Source organism: Nanorana parkeri, unplaced genomic scaffold (assembly GCF_000935625.1).
Source record: "Nanorana parkeri isolate BGI_ZX_2015 unplaced genomic scaffold, ASM93562v1 scaffold573, whole genome shotgun sequence".
Taxonomy (NCBI): Eukaryota; Metazoa; Chordata; class Amphibia; order Anura; family Dicroglossidae; genus Nanorana; species Nanorana parkeri.
The window spans coordinates 927589-951442 of NW_017306841.1; the positions used below are offsets into that span (position 1 = coordinate 927589).

Below are 23854 nucleotides of genomic sequence, written 5' to 3' on the forward strand. Positions count from 1 at the left end.
ATGCAGTTGACCTCCTTCTGACCTGCTTTTAACCTCTTTCTGACCTGCTTTTGATGTACAGTTGATCTCCTTCTGGCCTGCTTTTGACCTGCAGTTGACCTCCTTCTGACGTGCATTTGCCTACTTAAAGCCTGTTATAGCATTCCCATAGACTTTTAAGGGAATGCAAAACCCACTCAAAGCAAAGAAAAGCCTGTCCACTCAGGCTCCCATATTTTTATTAATTAGTACAGTCCTTTTATATGTATTCTCTGTGTATTGCAGCGCACTTTGAAGAGGTTTCAATGGACCAAAGTTGTTGCTGCATACATGCTGCGGGCACAGTCCTCGGATCTTTAGTGACCATTGTACTGCTGTGGCTGGGATATCGCCTGGGGGTCATCTACCAGCTCTTCCACAAGGTGAGACATTCACAAACACACAATCAGTGTGCGATGGATGCATTGGAGCACATCACACTGTTTACATCACAAAATGAGACTTCCATTAAAGTGAATGCATTGCCGCTGATTGCAGTGCAGTGATTGACAATGCATTGTCCTGCAACACACTCAAGTCACTGTTGCCGTGTCAACAGTACACCAATAGAAAGTTTTCCAGCACACTCTCCAGCCAGCATGCCAAAAAAACCTGTCTAACCGCTAAGGTTAAAAACAGGTTTTAGATACATGTCTTCTGCAGAATATGTGAAAGCCGCACTGCCTCGTCAAGGCTCCTCTGTGTAGTGCGGTCCTAACTCTAACCTGTGAGAGTCTCCATCTTGGAGCACATGTAGCAAAAAATAAAATTGGGTGCAGGTTTGCCAGGAGGCAGCCCAACCTCCTTAAAGGCACGGGGACACACAACGGACCCCGCACATCACGGCAGCTGACACCCCCCGTGCGTCACTGCACCAAATCAGTCAAGCAAAACAAATGGCAAACGCACTCATCAACTCATGACCAGCTTTCAAGCAAGGTGCACGTGGAAGGGCTTTATACAATACAACAGCAAAAAAGTTTCCCAGCAAACGCACCAGCCAGCATGCAAAAAAAAACCTGTCTAACTGCTAAGGTTAAAAAACAGGTTTTAGCTACACGTCTTCTGCAGAATATGTGAAAGCCCCAAGGCTCCTCTGTGTAGTGCGGTCCTAAATCTAACCTATGAGAGTTGCTGGGTCTACAGGACACAAAGAAAACAATTGTTTCCTGGGTGTCTTGGCGGTGATTTGCTTTGTACTACGCTGAAGAATGGTCACCACAAATAGGGACTGATTTATAACTCTTTTGTCCAGTGCACAGCTGAGCGAATGCCTTTCGCATGGCACTACTGTCACCAGATGGCTCTGAGGAGCATAGAAATTTCCTATGCTCCTCCATGCCACCTAATAGCGGTAGCTCCATGCAAATGGCATTCACCCAACTATACGCTGGACGGAAGAGTTATAAATCAGCCCTTATGTGTGAATGAGCCCTAATGTCATAAATAACATTTCCCTGTACACTATACTGTCCTGTATAGTATACTATACTATACTGTATAGATTTGAATCAGATTGGTTACTATAAGGCAACACCGACTCTTCTTATATCTGCAACACTTTGAAGAATCATTTCTGGTTGTATTGATTTCATGAAAGGCCATAGGAATAAATATAACAAACATGACCTTTTTATGGCTTTCTAGACTGTAATCTTGAAGCATAATTATCCGCTCATTTACTTATATGAACAAAATAACAAAACAAAACAAAAATCGACAAAAATAAAGTTTCTTTCATCCGTGCTAAACATTATTCTAGGGGAAGGCGACCTTGGCATCCCAGCTGTGGTGAAACTACAAATTCCATCACGTCTCTGCCTCTGGGAGTCATGCCTGTGGCTGTCAGTCTTGCAAAGCATCATGGGACGTAGTTCAACAACAGCTGCAGTGCTGAGGTTGTCTACCCGTGCCCTATCCTATATAATGACAGCCATGTGTTTTACATGTCCTACTATAATAGATCTGCTGCATTGTGTCTAAGGCCGCATTCATTGTGTCTAAGGCCGCGCGGATTCGTACTGAGCTGCCCCCGCAATGGTGTGAAGTGCATTGCATTCCCTGTTCAGAGCGGCTCTGCTCGTATCCGTACAAACGTATATACGTGGACAGCCGCTCAGGTGTGAATGGAGCTTAAGGCCTCATTCACACTGCTAAGAGCCGTCCCGTACAGATCCGCGCAGGTGCGGGTGTTCGTACTTCTACGCAGACAGGATGGATACTGTCTGCGTCTGAGCATGGACACCCACACGGATGTGCAGTTCCGGTGAGCGTACGACGGCGTACTCCCATAGAGAAGAACAGGCTGCTGGGTACAATCACACGCAGCATCTGTCCTTCCCGGGAGCGGCCCGATACGGCCGTGCACGCCGCACGGATCTGTAGCAGTGTGAATGAGGCCTAACAGTTGTACTAGAAGGGTGCCGCCATTTATGTTTAACAACACCGGCAGAGCCACTGAACGTCTGTTGGTGTGGTATATTCGTATATAATTATGAATGGAGGAGGATTGCTGTCAGTAGGCGTGTGATGTTGGACTAGTTTTTCCACATGAAATGCTTTATCTTCCTGATATGACATAGAGACAAGAGAACCGGTTGGTTAATAGTGAAGGGGCCAAACAATAAAGCTCTCTACTTAATGGATTGCTCTTGTGAAAACTGTATTTTGAAAAGTAAAAGAAAATTCCACATTTTTAGTTGTCGCTAGAACAGGAGTACAGAGGCAAACTTTTAACGGGGACACTGGTTCTGGTGACAACAAGGAATTCCCATCACTTTGGATTTGATCTCACTTCCTGTTGTGGATTTACAGTATAATGGGACATGAGGGGAAATGTACCTAACGGGACACAGATGGTAAAATATACAGTATACTGGCAGGGGTTATAACTTTCCATTACTCTATCCAAACTTAAAAAGAAAAATTAAGTTTTTGCTTTTGTTCTGCTTTTTGTTTTTAGAAATGTACTGTTGCTGTAACTGATCCAGCACCCTGGCAGTGCTATAGTTTGTCTCAACCCTCTGTCACTATCACTTTTACTGGACAGCTTGGTCTGCAAATAAATGTGGAGAACATTGAAAAAAAAATCATGTGAAATAAAAGAAAAATACCATAATGTTCTTAACTATATAAGTATTTATTGCATGCAGTTGTCAAAATATAATATCATTTGCGATAGTGATTCTCCAATGATTGCTTGAAGTGGTTGGGCTGCACAGGGGTTATCTGTTGGACATTGACCAGTGTTCATACATTGGAAGTTGTTAATGTACATGGGGGATTTTCCAATATATCAGAAGACGTTTCCAGTTGTTTAGCTGCTGTTCCTGTTTCTCAATAGGTAAGGCAATGCTTTGAACACCAAATACATTGCCTGACCAAAAATAAAGTCAGCTCTTGGATTTCTAAGCAAATAGGTCAGAGCCTTCCATTGAATAATAGGTGCAGGCTCAGCAATGTTATGTGCCCAAAAAAATGAGGTCAGCTGTCTACCTGAGTATACGGAATGATCAGGTTTTTCCATCAATGGGTGTATTCTTCCCTGATGGCACATTGGGCATATTCCAAGATGACAATGCCAGGATTCATCGGGTTTAAATTGTGAAAGAGTGGTTCTGGGAGCATGAAAAATTGGATTGGCCACCGCAGAGTCCAGACCTTAACCTCATGCAATGTGCTGGAGAAGACTTTACACAGTGGTCCGACTCTCCCATCATCACTATAAGATCTTGGTGAAACATTAATGCAACTTTGGGCAGAAATAAATGATGTGACATTGTAAACGATGCCATGGCGAATGTTTGCCGTAATCAAAGCTTAAGGCAATCCAACAAAATATTAGAGTGTGTGACTTCTTTTTTTGGCCAGACAGTGTATTATTCACATCCAGCTGGAATGGTTATGGCTTGGCCCACTTTATATTATTCCAACTGGGAAGGGCAGATATCTTGGTACCCCCTTTTGTTGCTGAGAGGTCTGCCCATAGTTTTTAAAGAAAAACATATATGGGGCAATATTACCTTTGGTGGTGCAGTCTTCATAGACTAGCCATTCTGTACTGACTTTCTCTTCACCTGATGAACTCAACTGCTCTGGACCTTTGCAGTGATGCCAGTCTACTTTTTTTTTTAACTAAAAGGGGAAAACCCAATTATTGAAACATAGTGAACCTTGCATACAGTAGTTCAAAGCAAAGGGGAAGTGAAAGTCTTTAGAGAATGAGTAGGGATCATGTGAGTAGACAGACGGGACAGGCTGAATACTGGTGACTACCCAAATAAGTAAATGGAGGTCAAGCCTGGAATTAATATGTTAAAGGAGACCTGTCCTGAGAGAAGTAAGTGGGATGCTGTTGTTGATCCCTCCTTCTGAACATGCTTGTTGGATGTCCAGAAACAATACCTATTCTTCCCTGCCAGAAAGAGAAGATGAAAGGGGTGTCTTTAGGTAGCACTTGACTGTCAGATCAGTACATGTGGACAGTTAAAGCCTATGTCTGAAAAAAAAACTCCCCCTGCAATGGGACTACCCCTGCACCGCATGGGTTAACTGCTCCTTAATGTCCAGGGGCATTCTTTAAAGCAGTTTTACTTACATGATCCCCACTCCTGCTGCCTGCAAGATCAGCACCCGCAGCCTCTTCTCCCCCTCTGCTCCAGCGTTTGGAGGGCCAATGACGTCATCATATCTAATGCAAGGTCCATAGACCAGAATTATATGTGAGGATGCTGATGGACAGTCCACAAGCTGGAGGTGAGAGCCAAATGCCGCGGGAGTGGGGATCCGGTAAGTATAAGTGCTTTAAAGCACCCCCCCCCCAGACACATAGGAGCAGTCAATCCTTGCAGTGCGGGAAATATAATAAAATATCACTTCCTAAAAGGCATCAACGTATTCCCTCTGTGGTATAATGGACACGTATGATAAGTTTCCAATGCTTGTATGCTCTGTTGCCTATTTCAGGTGGAAACTCAGAGTCCTCGCCATGGAGGAGAGGTGGTCGCCAAGGTCCTACAATCCCACGGAGTGCGATACGTTTTCACACTAGTCGGCGGTCATATCTCACCCATCCTGGTGGCCTGTGAAAAGCTGGGAATAAGAGTGGTGGACACCAGGCATGAAGCCACTGCTGTCTTTGCTGCTGATGCAGTGGCCAGACTCTCAGGTAACTGAAATCTGTTACTCCAGGACTTATTAAAATTAATTAGTGGGCAGCCCCACTGCAAGGGTTAAATGCTCGTTTTGGCGAAAATAAAGACGATATACTCACCTAATCCTCGGTCCTGCAGCAGTGAGCGCTCCCCATGTCCCCCTGCGCTCTGTCTATATGTCCCACCGTGTCTTTATGCCTAATAGACTTGTATTAGACATGATGACGTTGGTGGTCCTTAGACTGCTGGAGCCCGGGGGAAAAAATGTCTGCAGGGACAGGGGTAGGGTTAATTTTAATAAATCCTGGACTTCTTTAAAGCCCAATGCCAGCCAAAAAGTTTGTTTAGATTTAGGGGAGACATGTTTTGACATGAAGTGATGGAAAGTCTCTCTAATGGGGGTCACAAACAAAAACATATTTTTACCAGAGTAAGGCAGGGTTAGGATGTCTGACAAAGTTTTTATTGCTGTCTGTACCTTCCTGTCCTAGTAACAACCAATCCCCCCCCTCCCTCCCCCCCACATCATGTATTTCTTCATGAAGACAGGAAGATATAGAAAATCTCCCCAAAGGGTCCCCGGAATTTTAAAATATCCTATTCTATCCAAAGATGTGGCTGATGTTAGGCTTTAAAGGGTATGCAAACCCCAACAATTACTTTTATTGCTCCCCTTTGGACTGTTTAATATACCATTTGGAAGTGATTTGTTATATCTGTTTAATAAGTGGAAAAAACTGTTGATGTAGTAGAAAATTCAGAGCTGTCCTGTGTTCTCTGCACACTTCCTGTGTTATCTCACAGAGCCCTCCTAGTTCTTATCTCACAGTTTAGAATTAAATAGCCTTTATATTGTGGAGATCTGAGAATGGGAGAGGCTGAGTAGTGTAGAAAAAGACACAGGGCAGGGCTGACACCACTCAGTCTAGAAAAATGCTGTGTGCTGTCAGCCCACAATGGGGCTCAAGAGTTGAGTGCATTCCTGACAGATCGACAGATATTTTTCTGTAATTGCAGGGTCCTTAAAGTGTATTTCCACTTTCGCAGTCAAATTTAAAGAAAACCACCTCCGTATGCTAATTATGTGTTCCTGTTCACACAGCATACTGAAAAATTACTTTTAAAAATTTCTTACATTTTAGATGTTTTGTTAAATCGGGCAAAATGGTTGATTCCAGGCTTTTCTGAGCACCATCACAGTAATCTGTCCCAATGGAAAGTCTTTGAGGATTGTGTTTTTCTGATAAGCTTCATAAACATACAATAGGCTAGCCACCTCAGACCCCTTACAGCCCCTCCTAACATTTCAAAGACATAGAATGAAGAAGAAATGTTTAAAACTCTAACCCAAGTAAAAGCAATTGAAACTGCAAGAAGCATTTTTTTTCTTCTTAGATTATGCTATGTGAATGGGAACCTGTAACAAATATAAAATAGGTGTTATCCCAATTTGACTGCCAAAGTGGAAATACATTTTAAGGGGATAAAACATGTGGAAATGTACATGTATTGCAGAAATGTAATGCATATTTAGGCATTTATTAAGGCTGGGGAGAGCAACTCTAGCTGTGCTTTAACTACAAATCCCTACATGCCTGTGCCTCAAGGAGTCACGCCTATAACTGTCATGGGATTGTAGAACCCCACCGCACCCACAACCTATAAATACATTAAAATATATGACAGAATAAATAAAAACTATACAAACGATATGAGTGGAAAATATTGGCCGCGGCCCTTTATTGGGGTTAAAAGCAAAATATAAATTCTTTATTACACCCCTGCTTTATGAGGAAACCTTCACACTATTTCGATTTTAGATGAACACCAAAGGTAAAGATGGGCTGAAGTGTCTTCCCGCTGCTTATAAAACTCCATGAAATGGCAACACCCCATTACTGTGTCTATCTAGTTGTATTTAGTTTAGATAGCTAAGGCCAAACTTTGGATATTGCAAGCATGAACTAGGCTTTTCCTGATCACCTATGGAGTCAGTTCAACCCTTGTTAGCAACCATCAGTATAGGATGCCTATGAAATGTTTCCTCCAGTAGTGTCAGTAGATTCCACTATTCTGTACTAATGACTGGTCGTTGTGGTGCAGGTACTGTTGGTGTGGCTGCAGTGACAGCTGGTCCGGGGTTAACCAATACTGTAACAGCCATTAAGAATGCTCAGATGGCAGAATCCCCGCTATTGCTGATTGGTGGAGCAGCTGCCACTCTATTGCAGGTAAGTAAATGCAACTATTCTATTCTGTGATATTAGAATACTGCATTATATGTGAGTATAACTGACAGTCCTGCATAGTACTGCTCCCGGCAGCCTCTGGATTGAAACAGTATGGGTGAGGAAATCTATATAACCTTTTTGTTTTTTTTATTAGGCTTCCTCATACAATGCCAGAGTAGTAAGATGTGTTAGAATTAGAATCATATAAAAAAAATTAAAATGATAACTGCTACTGGTCTGACCCTGACATGTTTCCCGGTTTCTACGTTCAAAGTGTTGGCATGGCATCAACTATATGACCTCTGACCCCTCAACACATACTAAAGTGTCAGACTTAAGCTGGCCATACAGTGCTTGAATTTGTGCTGTCAGCCAAAATTCGAGCAGTATGTGGCCCCACTATCTGAATATTGTTAGCTAGAAAGTGATTGTAGCCAGTCAGATGCAGTCGCTATTCAGGTATTCTGACAGCGGCACACTTGCTACTGTCAGAATACAGTGGCCTTTTGGGGGGGGGGTTACCCTATCCATGCTGCTTAGCGTTGAAGGGGATTCAAGTTTTTTTATTGTTCTTGTTCAGCCCTGCGGCATATGGTGTGAACCGGCACTCAGACAGGGTGAATAAAACTAGATAGGTAACGTTAATATTTCATAAGACATACTGCACAGTTCTAACCATTTGTCTGAATATTCAGATTCTTGCTTAAACTCAGTCATGACCGGTGCTCTTTATGCTAATTTGTTTTTAAAAATGTGTGAATCCACGTGAAGCATATGTTGTTTTTGGGGTGTTTTTGCATTAGAAGGTCTTTTTGTCAAGAAAATCAAACTCCATAAATAAAGCCATCACTGCCACCCTTATCCTAGAGCCCTCCCAAGACCTTGTATTTTCAAACAGAACTCCAGTCAGAGCTTCTTTTTAGTTTTGCAAGATGAGGACCTCTGGTTAGGTTTTTATTGATGCGTTCCCATTGGGTAAATTGTGCTTGGTTTTCTCCCCAGGACAGCAGTTGAGGGAGAGTCTTGCAAAAAAGGACTCGCACAGCAATAGAAAGCTGCCAAAGGTCCCTACCATAGTCCTAGTGTTACAATAAAGAAACTCGCATGCCATGTCTATCCCAAATGTGTCATATTTATCACCAAAAGGGAAAATCTCACTGCACCAGTAAACCAAAACACATTGGCAAAACATATTCCATACAAGCAGGGGCGATCTCATAATGAGGCAGTCTAAGGCAGTAGCCTCAGGCGGCATCTCACTGGGGGGGCACAGCAGCATAGGCAACTAACAGCACCCCGTGGATTACAGCGTGGGTGGCGAATATGGTAGGGACTGCCCTGCATACAAGTTTGATCTCAAGCTCTGTGGAGACCTCTGAGAGAAGCAGTAAGCTCATTTCAAGAGGAATTAGAGGAGAAATTAGATCTGGAAAATCCTGTCTACAAACTTGTTATTGTTACCAACGTTACAAAGAGAGTAATTACATTTTGTTGTCAGCTATAGAAAATTCCAAGCTGGCTACAGATTGAAAGGTCAATGGTGTTAAATTACAAAATGGCTTGTGTAGCTATTCTCAATTTTGAACACATCCATGACCCAAAGCATATATTTCCATTAAGATAGATGCCAGGGGATGTAATCACCTCATTCTGTTGTTGTGGTCGCCACATTTGAGTTGCCCACTTCGCCCTCATTGCTTTAACCATTACAGATGGGTTTTACAGTGACCATTGTTTGATTTATTCTTTTCATAATGCAACAGCAGCAGAATTTAAACTTCAACAAAACTGCTGCAAATAGGACTCCATGAGTGTGACAAGTAATTTCAGCATCTCCAGCTTGGGGGGGTCTCAGTATAAGAAATGTGGGCGACTCAACCCACCAGTATCTATTGTACCCAATTAGGTAGAGTGACCCTTTAGTGTACATGTACAGTATCATATAATTGTGATGTTGTGTTTTGTTCTTTGCCCAATAGGGGAGAGGAGCTCTGCAGGATATTGACCAGATGTCGCTGTTCAAGCCTATATGTAAATTCTGTGCCTCTGTCCGCACCATACGAGACATAGTGCCTATACTGCGCCGAGCGCTGGCTGAGGCCCAGTCTGGAACACCGGGTGAGGAGTGCTGTTAGGACTACTTATACAATTCCTAGGTGTCTCATATTAAAAAAATATGCAGTATGAGAAACATTGGAGGCTGCTATTCTTGAGCCCTCCTTCTGAAAATGACAGTTTCTTGGTTGTTATGCTGACCCTCCGGCTTCAATACTTTGAATCACTGACCTGAAACCTGACCTACATACCCACCAGGGGTCAGTGACTCCAAAGCTAGTGTGTTAGCCAGTCAACTAACATTACTAAGAGGAGGTCGGCAATAGCTCTCACCATATTTCTCACATGAGAGGTTTACTTATTTCATAGTCTGGAGCATAAAAATGGAATACATACATATATACAAAGACATTACACCTACCTTTTTAAAGCCCAAGTAAACTTTCAGTTTAAATATATTTTAGGCGCTTTATAACAAAAAGCGTGCAAAGTCTTATTTGTTTTCTGGAGAAAGCAGTCACATCCTGCGTAGAAAAGCCTGTCCCCTGCCAGCATGCTGTAGGACCCTTGCTCTATACATGGAAGCAGTGGTCTCTCTGCAGATGTCCGAAATGTCACCTGCTGAACAAGAGCTATAGCATGAGCTTTGCGGATTGGAGAGCTCTAGCCCTGACTCAGCAAGGGTCGGGTTGAACATCTGCAGAGAAACCGCTGCTTCCACACAGACAACAAGTCCTTACTGGATGCTGGAAGGAGAAAAGCTTTTGTTTTGGAGGTTGCTAAAATGTATTTAGTGGAGTTAAACTGAATGTTTCATTGGGCTTATGTAGTATGTAAATATATACGTGAAGACAACCCTACACTTTAGTTAAATTGTCAAAATGGTTTCACATAAACAGCTTAAGGTGCCCATAGACATTAGACCAGGGCCGGTGCTAGACTATTTTGCGCCCTAGGCAAGACCAGCTACTTGCTCCCCTCCCACGGCGCAACCCCAATCCCTCCCCCCACTTGGCTTCATTCACCTGCAGGCTAGATTCCACAAGTGACAGGTGGGTGTAAGCAGCCGGACTGCTATTGGCTATTTTAATTTGAAATAGCCAATAGCCGACTGGCTATCAAAACCCCACCCAATGAGCAGAGTAGCGGACCTGAGAGAAAAAGTTGTCTCTCAGTTCCGCTCCTCTGCTCATGAGTGGGTACAATAGCAATAGCCAGCCTGCTATTGGCTTTTGCAATTTGAAATCGACACGGGGGGGCACCATGGGGGGTGAGTTGTCGAGGCTGCACCCTAGGCAGCAGTGTGCCCTAGGTGGCTGCCTAGTTTGCCTTGTGGCAGCACTGGCCCTGCATTAGACTACAATCTTACAATCGATTGACCAGGCGGTGTCTATGTAGCAGGCTATGGCAGCCCTAAACAAGCCCTTTTGGAGAATAAATCAGTAAGGTAGGTTAGAAAACCCCTCTTGATCGCTGTTATTTTCTCCAGCCTTGGTACAGTCGGCACACAACTTCTTTTAACTTAGATGGGAACATTAATTTGCCTTCAGTACTCGGGTCTGACTCATTCTCCAATAATCTCTAACTTTGGCTTTTCTTCCTAATGTTGTTTTGTAGGGCCTGTGTTTGTGGAATTTCCTATTGATATTTTGTATCCATACCATTTGATCCAGAAAGAACTGGCACCCAAAGGGGCCCCTAAAGGAATTGTCGGGAAAATAATCAATTGGTAAGTTATCGTTCATGAATTGAAAGGACTGTGTTAGGAGACGTGGGCGAGGAGCGGTGTGTACTATGTCAATGGTCTTCCAGTAATTCTCTGCCTATTATTTCACGGTGTGATTTATTACTGGATCCTCACGGTGCGCCGCTCTGCTCTTACTGAGCCTAATGAGGTCACACTTCCTTGGTTTGATGCAGCAAAGGAAACATCCGCTGAAGATGGTAAATCCAGTAACAGAGAGCTTTTTACAGTACATGCTCAGATCCATTAATTGTTGGGGGCAATACACGCCTGTGGGGGGTGGTTGATGGGTCAGAGGTCACCTAAAGTCTGCCCGTTGCTTTTGTGAAAATTAAAAAGTTGTGCGTCTCTTTGATAATTAATTTTTGTTTTCTCATTTTATTCCTATCAAGGTCTTTTACCTTACGAAAGTTCATACTATTGGACTTTCTCTGTAAGACAAAAAATAGAACACGGAGTATAGTAACTCTTATTACAGTTCATTCACATGGGCAAATATGTACTGTTAAAAACAGTCGGATCTCTGTACCCGGGAGTCGCAGGTTTTGTGTACAGCCGATCTGTACAAATAGATGACAGACAGCAGCTGTACTGATAAACCCTGGTCTGAGTGTGTACAGGTTCACATGTATGCTCCTGAACACAGAGTGTCTGCATCCAGGGACCTACATCTATATCTTTATGTATGTACATACTCGAAGCAGTGTTTTTAAAGTACAGCCTCAGTCTGTCATTCATTTGTACAGATGGGACTGTACATAACACCTACAGCTTCCGGGTGCAGAGATCCGACCATTTTTTCCAGTACACCATCCTCTGTACCCCTGTGAGTGCTTACCAGCCAATCACATTTCATCAATAAAATGAAATATTGCACTTTGTTCAGTCTCTGCTCTATGTACATTTCAAATGTTACTGTGTTCCTCTTTTTTTATTTACTTTAGGTACTTGCAGAATCACCTGAATAATTTATTTGCGGGAGCCTGGGAGCAGAGGGACACCTCACCTCTTCCCGTTTCCATCCCCTACGCCACCCCAGCTCAGGTCTGCTGAATTTGTTTTAGAATTTCTATCCTGTTTTATAAGGGAAACCTTCCTAGGGAGGTGTGGGGGCTGTCATTGCTGATATTTGTTTCTGTAAAGTGCTGTTTTCCAGAATTTTCCACAATGGTTTGTTGCGGTGCTATTCATTTTGAATGGCACCCCTCTGAACCCTCCCAAAAACCCACGGTAACGCATTACTGTGGTGTGCTGTGTCGGGGGAAAAAAAGGTGCAGGATGTTCACATGTATGGACTGCCTATACAACACATGGTAATGCCAACCTAATGCATATTAAACACAATGCACCAGAGCGGACTGGTGTGAAGAGATCCTTACCGAGTTCTGGCTTTACTTGCTTGCATGCTTGTGCCGGGGCAGTTGCACAAAGTGTTACAATCAAATGACCAGCATAACTGCCAGGTAGCTGGCATTTTCAGAAACAATGGGTGAAGGCAGCCTCCATTTTTCAATAAGCAAAAGTTTCCTTTTAAAGTCCAATCAAAGCTTTTCTTTTTAATTTTGGATAGTTTTGGGAAGGATTAAAACCCCCGTCAGGTTTTACTTCTCTCCGTTGTCCAGTTAGAAAGATTTTTTTTACCTTGCTCAATATCCTGATGACAAAAGCTTTTTTTTTTTTTACTAAGCAGTAAAGCAGTACAAGAGCTGAAACTTTATTAGGCACACAGTTTTTTCCCCCGATGGAATGCTGTTCACACAAAGTCAATCTGTAATTATGAGTCCTCTTGTGCCCTTCTCCTCCAACAATTTTTTAAAGTCTCGATGAAGAGGCTTTTGGAAGGACTTTATTACATGAGGCAATAAATACTCTGAACAATTGGCGCAGCGTTCCATTTTCCTTTTATGTGGAACTTGACTGCAAGCGCCATCTAGTGGCCATCTCTTGTATTTGAAGCTCAATAAACTGCCTACGTTAATGAGAATGTTTGAATGCAGAATCCAAAAAAAAAACGACAAACAGCGCTCTCGGGAGGGGGCCCTGAATGAACAGTATGCTACCCTTAGAAACAGGAGGAGCAGGGCCGGCCTTAGGCCTTTAGGCGCCCTGTGCGGCCGCACGGCTCGCACACCCCTAAGGCCGGCCCTGAGGAGGAGGACCTGTGCGGACTGGAATGAACAAAACACAGAAGGGCGCAAAACTTGAGGGTGGCTGTGACATAGATTTGTGCCAAATGTGCAAGAAAGCTTGTTAATAATTAAGCACTTACGTTTGGATGAAGGGACCAGACGAGGGGCAGCCCCGGAGGAGGATCGGGAGTTCCTAGATCGGTTTTCTCGTCTTGTGGCTAATGCGCTGTAAGTGCTAGCCTGTCACGGCTGGGGAGCGGTGATTTCAGCAAAGAATGTGGAATTGTTCAAGAAACTTTTGGACGATTTCTTAAGGGACCGTAATATACAGGGGTACCGGTACTCCTAGAATGAGATCCTAATAGGTTGGACTTGATGGACTAATGTCTTTATTCAACCTCAAATACTATGTAACTATGTAACTATGAACATCTGTCATGCAGCTGACCAGACAGTGTTTAGCTCGGAAAGCAGTCCTGTCCCTGAGTGTCCGGTTGTGGCGGTGTGTAGAACGTGCAGAACGTCCGATGGTAATGGACGGGAGAAAACTGTTAAAAGGAGGCTGTGCAGGCCAGCGGGTAACAGGAGTGGAGTATAAAAAGGGTTCTGTAAACACAGAGGAGCGACGCGTTTCGAGAATAATCTCTTTCTCAATCTCTGCCGGTGTCTCAAGTGGCGGGAATCTGCCGATTTAAACACTTGAGACACCGCCTTAGCCACAAGACGAGAATACCGATCTAGGAACTCCCGATCCTCCTCCGGGGCTGCCCCTCGTCTGGTCCCTTCATCCAAACGTAAGTGCTTAGTTATTAACAAGCTTTCTTGCACATTTGGCGCAAATCTATGTCACAGCCACCCTCAAGTTTTGCGCCCTTGTGTGTTTTGTTCATTTGAATGCAGAATCGCCTATCTACGAAGCTTTTAATTGCTGTCTGTATCCCTCACTTCCTGTCTGATTCAACTGTTGCCAGCAGGACAGTAAATAAGGGCAAATCTATCTAAGGCAGCCCCAGATAGTAGTAAAACCCTACAGGGTTTCGCATCCTTCTCTACTATATTAAATACTAAAAAAACTTTTGTTTGGACATACACTTTAAAGGATGCATCCACCCAGTTTTGAAAATTAATTTGTTCATATGTTGTTTTCTCTCTATGTACAGATCCAGCAATGTGTGGAGTTGGTGAGTCGAGCTAAGAAGCCTGTGTTCATCCTGGGCAGTCAGGTGACTCTTCCTCCCACACCTGCAGACAACCTCAGGTAGGGCTTCCTGGCCTACTTTATTGAAGAGGCCGTGGGGATGATATATTTTTGTCATCTTGTATAACTATTCAGGTCTCAGAATGCGGTTTGATTTTTCAGAGAGGCTCTGGAATCTCTGGGTATTCCATGTTTCCTGGGAGGAATGGCCAGAGGCATGCTGGGAAAGAATAGCCCCATCCATATTCGACAGAACCGCAGGGAAGCCCTTAAGGACGCAGATGTTGTCATACTGGCAGGTAAGAATATAGACTGATAGGTGTATTAATCTTAATGCATTCCAACTGTCTCTCCTACGCCTGCTGTCAGCATTCAATTATTGCCAACTTTAGTCCTCAAGAGGGTCACTGAGCACCAAATACCTATTGGTAAAAGAGATTTAAAAGAGAATTATGGCCCAACCTTTTCTGGCCATAGTTCTCTATATGGTCGCTGGAGGACATGACATTTACTAATGTCCTCATGTGACGCAAAGCTCAGCATACAGTGTGCTATTGCCCGCTATATGCTGAAAGCACAAAGCTGCACTGCAGCTGGGATGGATCCCAACAATATTGTCGGAGCCTCCCTGCTACCTAATTGACAACTGGCTCTGCCTCTCTAGAGCCTGCTGTGTCCATCCCTCCCCTGTCTGTCCCTCCAGTCATCGCTGAAAGAATGGAGAGAGGAGGGGGGAATCACTGCGTAGAGTGGTGACTGACTTGCGCCAATGTAAGAGTTGGATATGTTCTGTTTTTCCAACTACTCTCTACTAAAGACTTTAGCATATGAAAATCTTATTTGAGGAGCATGTTTTCAGATTCTACAATTACCTTTTCTGGCACTTACAATAATTTTAAGTAGGGATGCACCGATACCACTTTTTTAAGACCGAGTACGAGTACCGATACTTTTGATCAAGTACTCGCAGATACCAATTACCGATACTTTTTCTTAAAGGGACAGGTCACATTTTTTCTAAAGCAATACAAACGAATGCTTTAAGGTCACTTTCTTAATATTATGATTCATGAGATGACGAGGAGCATGACGCCGGCTTCCCAGCCAATCAGAATGCCGGGCGCTGCGTCATTACACAGCGCCCGGATTCCGGATTTTCTAGCTTCCTGGCCAATCAGGAAACCGGGCAGCGTGTAATGAGCTGCCCTGCTTCCTGATACAGGAAGTACTCGTGCTAGGTATTGGAGCATTTGGGCGAGTACGAGTACTCACCCAAATACTCGGTATCGGCACCGATACCGATACTAGTATCGGTGCATCCCTAATTTTAAGTATAAGGTACTTAAAGCGACATTAAACCTTCAGGTCTTTTTTCCATCTTGTATTAATGGCGACCAGACTTACTATAAAACAATGTTTCTTTATTGTTTCGTTTTTTTATATGTCCTTGTTGTCATGTAGGAGGCACCCATATGTGCACGGTCATGGCCGTGCACGCACTCGTTTCTTGGACATTCAGCCATGTTTGCTTGATTTAGATATTGGTTTACACCCACATAGTTCACTTTTTGAGTTAACAAGTAGCTGTTCCTAATAAACTGACCAATGAATGCATGTGTGGGAGATTCAGGAGATGAACAGAACTTCACAGAAGTAAATCAGCCTGGTATTACCTGGGGCAATATTTTCCAACACACCCCTGGCTTCCTGTCTGGTATGCCCATAGAAGAATCCTACTACTTTTGGTACTACTTTAGGGGCCAGTCAAACCAGATGCAAGGCTAATCGCGCAGCGTCTGGTGTGCGGTGCCCCACCACAGTGCCGCAGCACTGATCCCAGCGCATCGCACTGTTTACTTTTTTTGTTTTTGGTTAGAACTTTATTAAAATATGACAAGTGACATTTCATTCAGGTCTACAGGCACAGCATGGTGTGAAGCGGTTGTACCGAGTTGCCTCCCGCTGCATTGAAAAAAAAGGAAGGCATGCCTTACTTTTTTTCAGCACACACCACCGTGTTCCTTCCATGGTGTGAATGCACACCATCCATGACAAGGCAAATTGCCTTGTCTTGCATTGGGGCTGCGCTGGAAACAACGGCCAGCGCAGCTCCAACGCAGATGGTGTGAATCAGCCCTTAGCCTAAATTGTGAGCTGACATAGGACAATATGCAGCATGTCTAGAGTGCCTGTCATATGTGTTGGGATAGGTTGTCTTTGCAAGTTGCCAGTAGCTGTTTCATACAATAAATGTTCTTTAATGTTTGTTTGGTGTGTTCTTATAGGCACTGTGTGTGATTTTCGACTTTCCTATGGCCGTGTCCTGAACAGACGCAGTAAAATTATTGCAGTGAATAGGGACAAGTCTCAGCTTTTGAAGAACTCGGATATGTTTTGGAAGCCAACAGTTGCTATCCAGGGTAAGTTTTGTCACACAAGCTATTGGCTGCCACAGAACTATGAGGAACCTGGCATCCTAATAGTCATCACTAATAAACAGAATGTTATTCAATCTCTTGTTATCAGCCTCGTGTAATCCTCAGTACAGTGGAGCTAAGTCTGGGAGAAGCAGTATAAAGAGCTAGTCATTTGTGCCACAGTCCTCATGTGCTAAGAAAGAGCATACTGAAGGCGGAGAGAACAGAGTGACAGTGATAAGCTTATCGTCCTTGTGCTGCTTCTCCTTTTACTGTCGTGTCACAGGCTAGCAGGCCTGTAAGTTTTACTTGACTGCAGCAGGGAAAAATCAGATCTGCTGCAGTACGAGACAGGGCTATGTGTCAAAGCTGTGCAAATCTCAAAACTGGTTGAACACAAAAAGATTGCTGTATATAATGCTGAACTATAGCCACAAGATGATGTATTAAAGGCACATTCCAATTAAGATTGAAAGTAACCTGGTGATGCATACATTGATCACCAGAGACAGAATGGGGCCCTAGGCAACTTCTCAATTTCTTTGATTAACATCGGTAAGGATTGCAACATGCTTAAGGTGGCCATACACTCTACAACCATCGCAAGACCTTAGTCTTGCGATGGTTGTACAGGGATTAAAAAAACGTACGATCTGCCTATCTTGGACAGGCAGATCGCACTCTCGATCATCGCAAGCCCGCCCCCCTGAGGGGCGGGCTTCCGATGACCGCAATGCTGAACGGGCAGTGTGCGCGTGCGCCCACCGGCCCGTTCGGCATTTGTCTTCCGAGCACCGTTCTAACCAGCCGAGAATCGTACGATTCCCGGCTGGTTTTCGAACATGCTGGTTCGATGGAAGACGTGCGACCGTACAGTAGAAACGGTCGCACGTCTCCGTTCACACTGCTCGATTCTCGTACGATCGCGGGATTTCCCGCAATTCTCGTACGAGAATCAAGCAGTGTATGGGCACCTTTACAGAAGCCACTCGCAATGGCTCTTCCTCACCAGACACCAATTGCCTTCAAGTGCACTCTCCCTTGTAGAGTAACAGGGAGGTGCACAGCTTTGGCCAATTCACCATCTCCCTGGTTTACTGCAGGAGTATAAAGCCTCTGCCTAGGTTGTCTTATGGATGATCTGGCTCTGCACAGCCTACTTCAGCTTTTTATCCACACATTGCTGCAGTCCACCCAATTTTCCTAGTTAGCTATTTAATGTATCACTTCACTTATGATCGGGATCACAAATGTATTTACTACATCGTGGTTTTATTTGTTTCCAGGAGACGCAGGTTCTTTCATCATCAGTCTCTTGGAAGGATTGAAAGGATACACGTGTCCGAAAGATTGGACAGAAGGCCTGAAGTCAGGAGATGAAAAGAAAGAGAAAACCAATGAGTAATGTATCCATATTTAAGATTTGGTCAACTTCTCTTAGTATGTGTCCTGTGCTAATCTCAGTGGACCAGCCATTTTAGTGTTCTGCTGTCCTTTCATGCGTTCTATTTATCAACTGTTTTTTTGAAGGTTGTGACATTTCCTGAGGTACACTATATGGCCAAAAGTTTCTTGACACCTGACCATCACACCTATATGAGCTTGTTGGTCATCCCATTCCAAGATTGGCTTTCTACAAGATTTTGGCATGTGTCTGTGGGAATGTGTTATTTTTCCACCAAAAAAGCAATGAGGTCAGGTACTGTTATTGGATAAAAAGACTTGGCTTCCAATCAGCATTCCAGTTTATCCTAGACACATTCAACAGGGTTGAGGTCAGGGCTATGGGCAGGCCACGTACATTCCTCCATACCAAATAATCACACCTTGTCTTTATGGAGCTGGTCTTGTGCACAGGGACACAATCATGCTGGAACAGCAATGGGCCTTGATCCCCATGATTGGAAGTTCACAGTTGTCTAAAATGTCTTTGTATGCTAATGTTTGTCAGTAGAGGTTGATGGCCATATGCTCGATTTTATGCGCTTGAATTTGGAATGGTATTCCCAACAAGCTCATGTAAGTATGATTGTCAGCTGTTCGCACACGTTTGGCTGTATAGCGTAGTTACCTTGTATCATTAACAATATCCTTCAATGGAAACACCTAAACTCAATTTGTAGGGGGAATTCCACTTTACTTTTGGACATAAATAAAAATAATACGTATATGGACATAAATAAAAATGTAATAAAACAAATAAATATAGATGTAATGGTCAGGTGCCTACAGACTTTTGGCCATATGGTAAATATCTTTTCATCATTGGCCTCCTTTTGAATTTGCTGGTGTCCTGGCTGTTTCTGAGTTTGGGAGTCTTTAAATCAGAGCAGGTATGCAAAGTTTTGGCCATACACTGAGTGGCCAGATTATTATGACCACCCCATCAGTACTTCGTTGGGCCACGAGATAACTCCACGAGATGACTTCGTTGGGCCGCCTCGTGACTCCACAAGATGCTGAAAGGTGATGCGAGGAATCTGACACTGCACTGTTGCCCTTCTGTAATCTTGTACCAGTCTTGCCACTCTCCGTTCTGCCCTAACATTGACTAGTAGCTGACGGCCACAATTCGCATGTTCAGAGCCAGATTTTCGGCTGACAGTCCAGTCTTTAAACACTTTAACAACAGCTGCTCTTGAATATTTAACGAATTCTGCTGTTTTGCTGATACTGGCTCCATGGCTCCGAGCGCCAACAATCATCCCACGCTCAAAGGCTGTTAAATCGTGTTGTTTACCCGTATCTTCAGAAACAAATCACTTCTACTGTCGTGGTAAACAACCTGCTTCCCTATTTATAATGGTCTGGCCCTCTAGCAACTTCAGCGTGAAATTATAGCTAATTATAGATAATTTGCCTACAAACATCAGGTGGTCATAATAATCTGGCCACTCAGTGTATATTGTATATAGGAAACATCAATAGCCAGTCATTCAGCCAGCTATACTTTAGCGAGTTTTGAAAACTAAACAGTTACTTTATTTCCACAATATAAAATTGAATTTTCTCTCCAGGGAAAAATCTGAAGAGAAGACAGAGAGACACCTAAATCCCTTGAAAGTGCTACATTTGGTGGAGGAAGCAATGGCAGAGGACAGCATCATTGTCGCAGATGGAGGAGATTTTGTAGGAAGTGCGGCCTACATCCTTCGACCAAGAGGACCTTTGCGCTGGCTGGATCCAGGTAACTGCTACTTATTTCTAAGTATCCATGAACCCTTAAAATTAAAAGATGACCTGCTGTTGTTGCACATGATAAACAGATTCTGCCAGTCATGGGATTATTCTATGGGAAAAATGGCAAAATTGCTCTAGTCCCCAGAAGCGAAAACATTTTCTGAAGCGGTGTTAATCTTAGACTTCACATGTAATGCTGCCTTTAGGTTTAAACTGGCATTGCAAATTCTCATTTTGGCTTTGCATAGTACCTGTCATATTGGAAGTGACTTTGGACTGCTCCAACACAACAAACTTTATTATGATTATTATTATTATTACACAGGATTTATGGTGCCAATAATTGGTGCGTTGCTTTACAATATAAAGGTAGGGAGTTCAGAGGATGGGAGAGGCTCTGGAGAAGTCCTAAGGATGAGCATAGGAATTGGCACTGAGGCTAAAGAGCAGGAGGTCTTGGGAGGACTGGAGAGGACTGTTTGGGTGATATTTTGAGACAAGGTTGGCGATGTAGCTCAGGGCAGAGTTGTGGATGGCTTTGTATGTTTTATCAGTAGTATTTTGAATTTTATTAATTGGGAGAGTGGAAGCCAGTGGAGGGATTGACAGAGATGGGTTGCAGACACTAAACAGTTGGTAAGGTGGATGATAGACTTAAGGGGTAGAGGTACAATGAGGAGGGAGTTGCAATAGTTGAGTGAAGGGATAACAAAGTAGTTAACAGACTTTTTGAGTTTCCTCACACTACAAGTCCCAAGAAATGTATTCAGAATGGAGTCCATGTGTTCAAACATTATATCACGCTTGAGGAAGGACACATTAGGCCACAAGTGTTTGGCTTTTCCGGCTGTGCTGTCACTGAGCATACCATATGTTAATGAACATCTTTCATTTTAGATCACTCCCTCTGGTAGCTAGCCACGTGGCATGCAGTGCAAACAAGACTCATTAAATTGCTGTGTCCAAAGAACCTATAAAATATGTTGCTTTTACAAAAGGTATATTCAGGAAGCCTTGTCCATATACGATAGATAGATAGATAGATAGATAGATAGATAGATAGATAGATAGATAGATAGATAGATAGATAGATGTAATATGTTTAATCAACCACTCATGAAAATCCATTTTTTTTATTTGACCGGAACAGGATTGGGTTTTCAGGCTCTCTTGATATTTACTATCATCAACAAATGGTAAGTAACATAGCATGTAAGGTTGAATAAAGACCAATGTCCATCCAGTTCAACCTATAGTCTTCTCCTGTGCCTGATCTGGTAGTAAACTGTTGGCCATCGGGCTGTCTATTAGGTCTGTGAATGACTCCTGCAGGCAGTACAACTTCTATAAAATGTGGAAACTGGGAAATAATCCCCCAAACGCTATCCCGGGATCATTCTTCTGGAATATTATTTCTTATAGCTATTAGTAAAACTTTTATATTGTTTGCATTTAGAAACACATGCAGCCCTTTGTTGTAGCATTTTACTGAGTTGGTTAGAACTAGTTCCTGTGGAATGCTATTCACAATTTTACTGTAAGAGTCTTTTTGGAAAATGTAATAGTTGGTTGCCTATAGTTACGATCCCTCATGTAGCTGTTTTTTGGGGGCTTTCTGCCTGTACCAGTAATAGGTCAGCTTTATATATTTTAAATGTAAAACATTTTTAATCTTAAGTCCTATAGTACTGGCACTGTTGCCTTTTTGTAATCTTGCCCTATTTTATTGTAAAAAGCCAATTAATGTGTTTTTAATGTGTAGATTACCATGTGGTGGCAGAAGGGTTTGGTGGTAAAGGTTTCCTGGTCACTCGGCAAGATGAAGACCGGATAATGGACATCGTCAAGGAAGCACAAGAGGTCACTAAAAAAGGGAAATCCACACTCATCAATGTACTGATAGGCAAGACCAATTTCCGGGATGGGTCTATATCTGTATAGAGGCCTTTTCTTTTTCTTTTTGGGTTAAAGTTGAGGCTTGTGAATGAAAAAATATATTTTTAAATAACTCAACTCTAATTTCTGAGTCCACTAAGTTTGCTAGATTTTTATAAATTCATTTTTCAACTTTTAATGTTATTTTATGTCGCTCATTGCGGTTCCTGAATAGCAGACAGCCCTTGCCAGTATATACTGTGTAATTTAAAGAGAAATGGTCAGTATTCAGTTGACTACCTGCTGCATATTCGGGGGGAAGGGAAGGATAGACCTGGTGCTTGAAGTGTTCCTTTATGAAGGTTTTTGTTTAGTTTTGAAATGTGAAGCTTAAAGAAAAAGTATTGCAAAAAAGATTTTCCCATTAAAGCGCAATGAGGAAAAATCATTTAATTGCAATAATTGTACCTTAAGGCCAGCCCTAGTGTCCTTTACAAGTACTTATATTTTTTTTTTAAATAATATGTTTTCATGTCATTATGGTCCCATGTAGAAGGGGGAGACAGGCAGTTGAGATCTTGACACGATGTGGATCATGCTCGGAGTCCAGTAGCTGAAACAGCAGGCAAAGTCGTAGTCAAACAGGCCGAGTTCGGTATATAAGCAGACGGTAGTAATATAGGAGTAGGGCAGAAGTGTAGTCAGAGATCAAGCCGAGGTCAGTAGCCAAAGGTATCAGGTATAAAGTGGAAGACGATGAGAGCAGTCGGTGAATCAACAGCCAAAGGTCGGTACACAGGTAGCAGTACGGGTAGCGGTACACGGGTAGCAGATTGTATCACAGAAGGAGCAGGAAGCTGTTTTTAAAATGTAGGGTTTGTTTTTCACTATCTTTCAGAAGCTTCTCAGAACATGAGCGCTAGTCACTGCTACTTCTTACAATCTAAATGACTAGCACTGCTGATACAATAGGAATTTGTGTCTTAAAAAAGACTATCTTAAAAGCACTCCAGACTAATGCTAAAAACTGTATGGATTGTGTAAAATTTCTAATTCATTTTTATATTAAAATTTTTACAATTCCTTTATACCAGGGAAAGAAACCTCTGACAGTATGTCTCAAGCACGAAGGTAGTGTGTGTGGGTGTGTAGGTTGTTGAATACACTTTTGCCATGTGTCAGGAGGTGGGGCACTGACCACAAGGAGAAAAAACTGGAAGGACAAAAATATCATCTTAATACTAAAAAGAAGCTGTAACAGCACAAAATCTTAAAACAAGTGAACAGCCACTATTAGTTGTCAGAACATAGAAAGTAGTATGGAAAGAAAACACCACTCCATCTCGGAGTCCAGCTTTTGAAAAACAGAGAGAGATGTCGGGTACCTGCCAGAGCACGTTTTCACTCCACTCCTTAGACTATTGAAACAGACGCACACCGATGAGATCACTGCATAAAACTATTTTTTTTTTACTCCAGCCATGCAAAACAATTCCTGTATTCCATCAACTCTAATGTATTTCACCCTGGTCGGGTTTAATCATGTGGCATGGCTGAGGTCGAATAAAGTTTGTTTTATGCAGCAATCTCATCGGCGTGTGACTGTTTGGGTGTTTCGATAATCATAGCTATTAGTAGTTAGCCACATCTAACTGGACTAGTCCTGTAATGTTAAAGATGTTTCACTACTTATCCAAGGAGCTTCCTCGGTTTTAATGAGTATCGGGAACATATCCCAGGATTTACACTATGCCACTGGCCCAAAGTGACCATCACCCCTATATAAGCTTGTTGGACATCCCATTCCAAAACTATGAGCATTATCATAGAGATTTTGCTCCCCCTTTGTGACTA

At 42.9% G+C, this 23854-nt stretch overlaps 1 protein-coding gene across 1 annotated transcript; it reads left to right on the plus strand.

The window, feature by feature from the left end:
* The first annotated feature begins 273 nt into the window (after positions 1-273).
* Positions 274-22066, plus strand: ILVBL (ilvB acetolactate synthase like). The gene is made up of 12 exons (XM_018562344.1): positions 274-401; positions 4984-5185; positions 7275-7402; positions 9382-9520; positions 11075-11186; positions 12146-12245; positions 14491-14588; positions 14691-14827; positions 16814-16948; positions 18232-18346; positions 19963-20132; positions 21888-22066. Exons 1-12 carry the CDS (start codon positions 285-287, stop codon positions 22064-22066), a joined length of 1632 nt encoding a protein of 543 aa, XP_018417846.1. The 5' UTR covers positions 274-284.
* The last annotated feature ends 1788 nt before the right edge of the window (positions 22067-23854 follow it).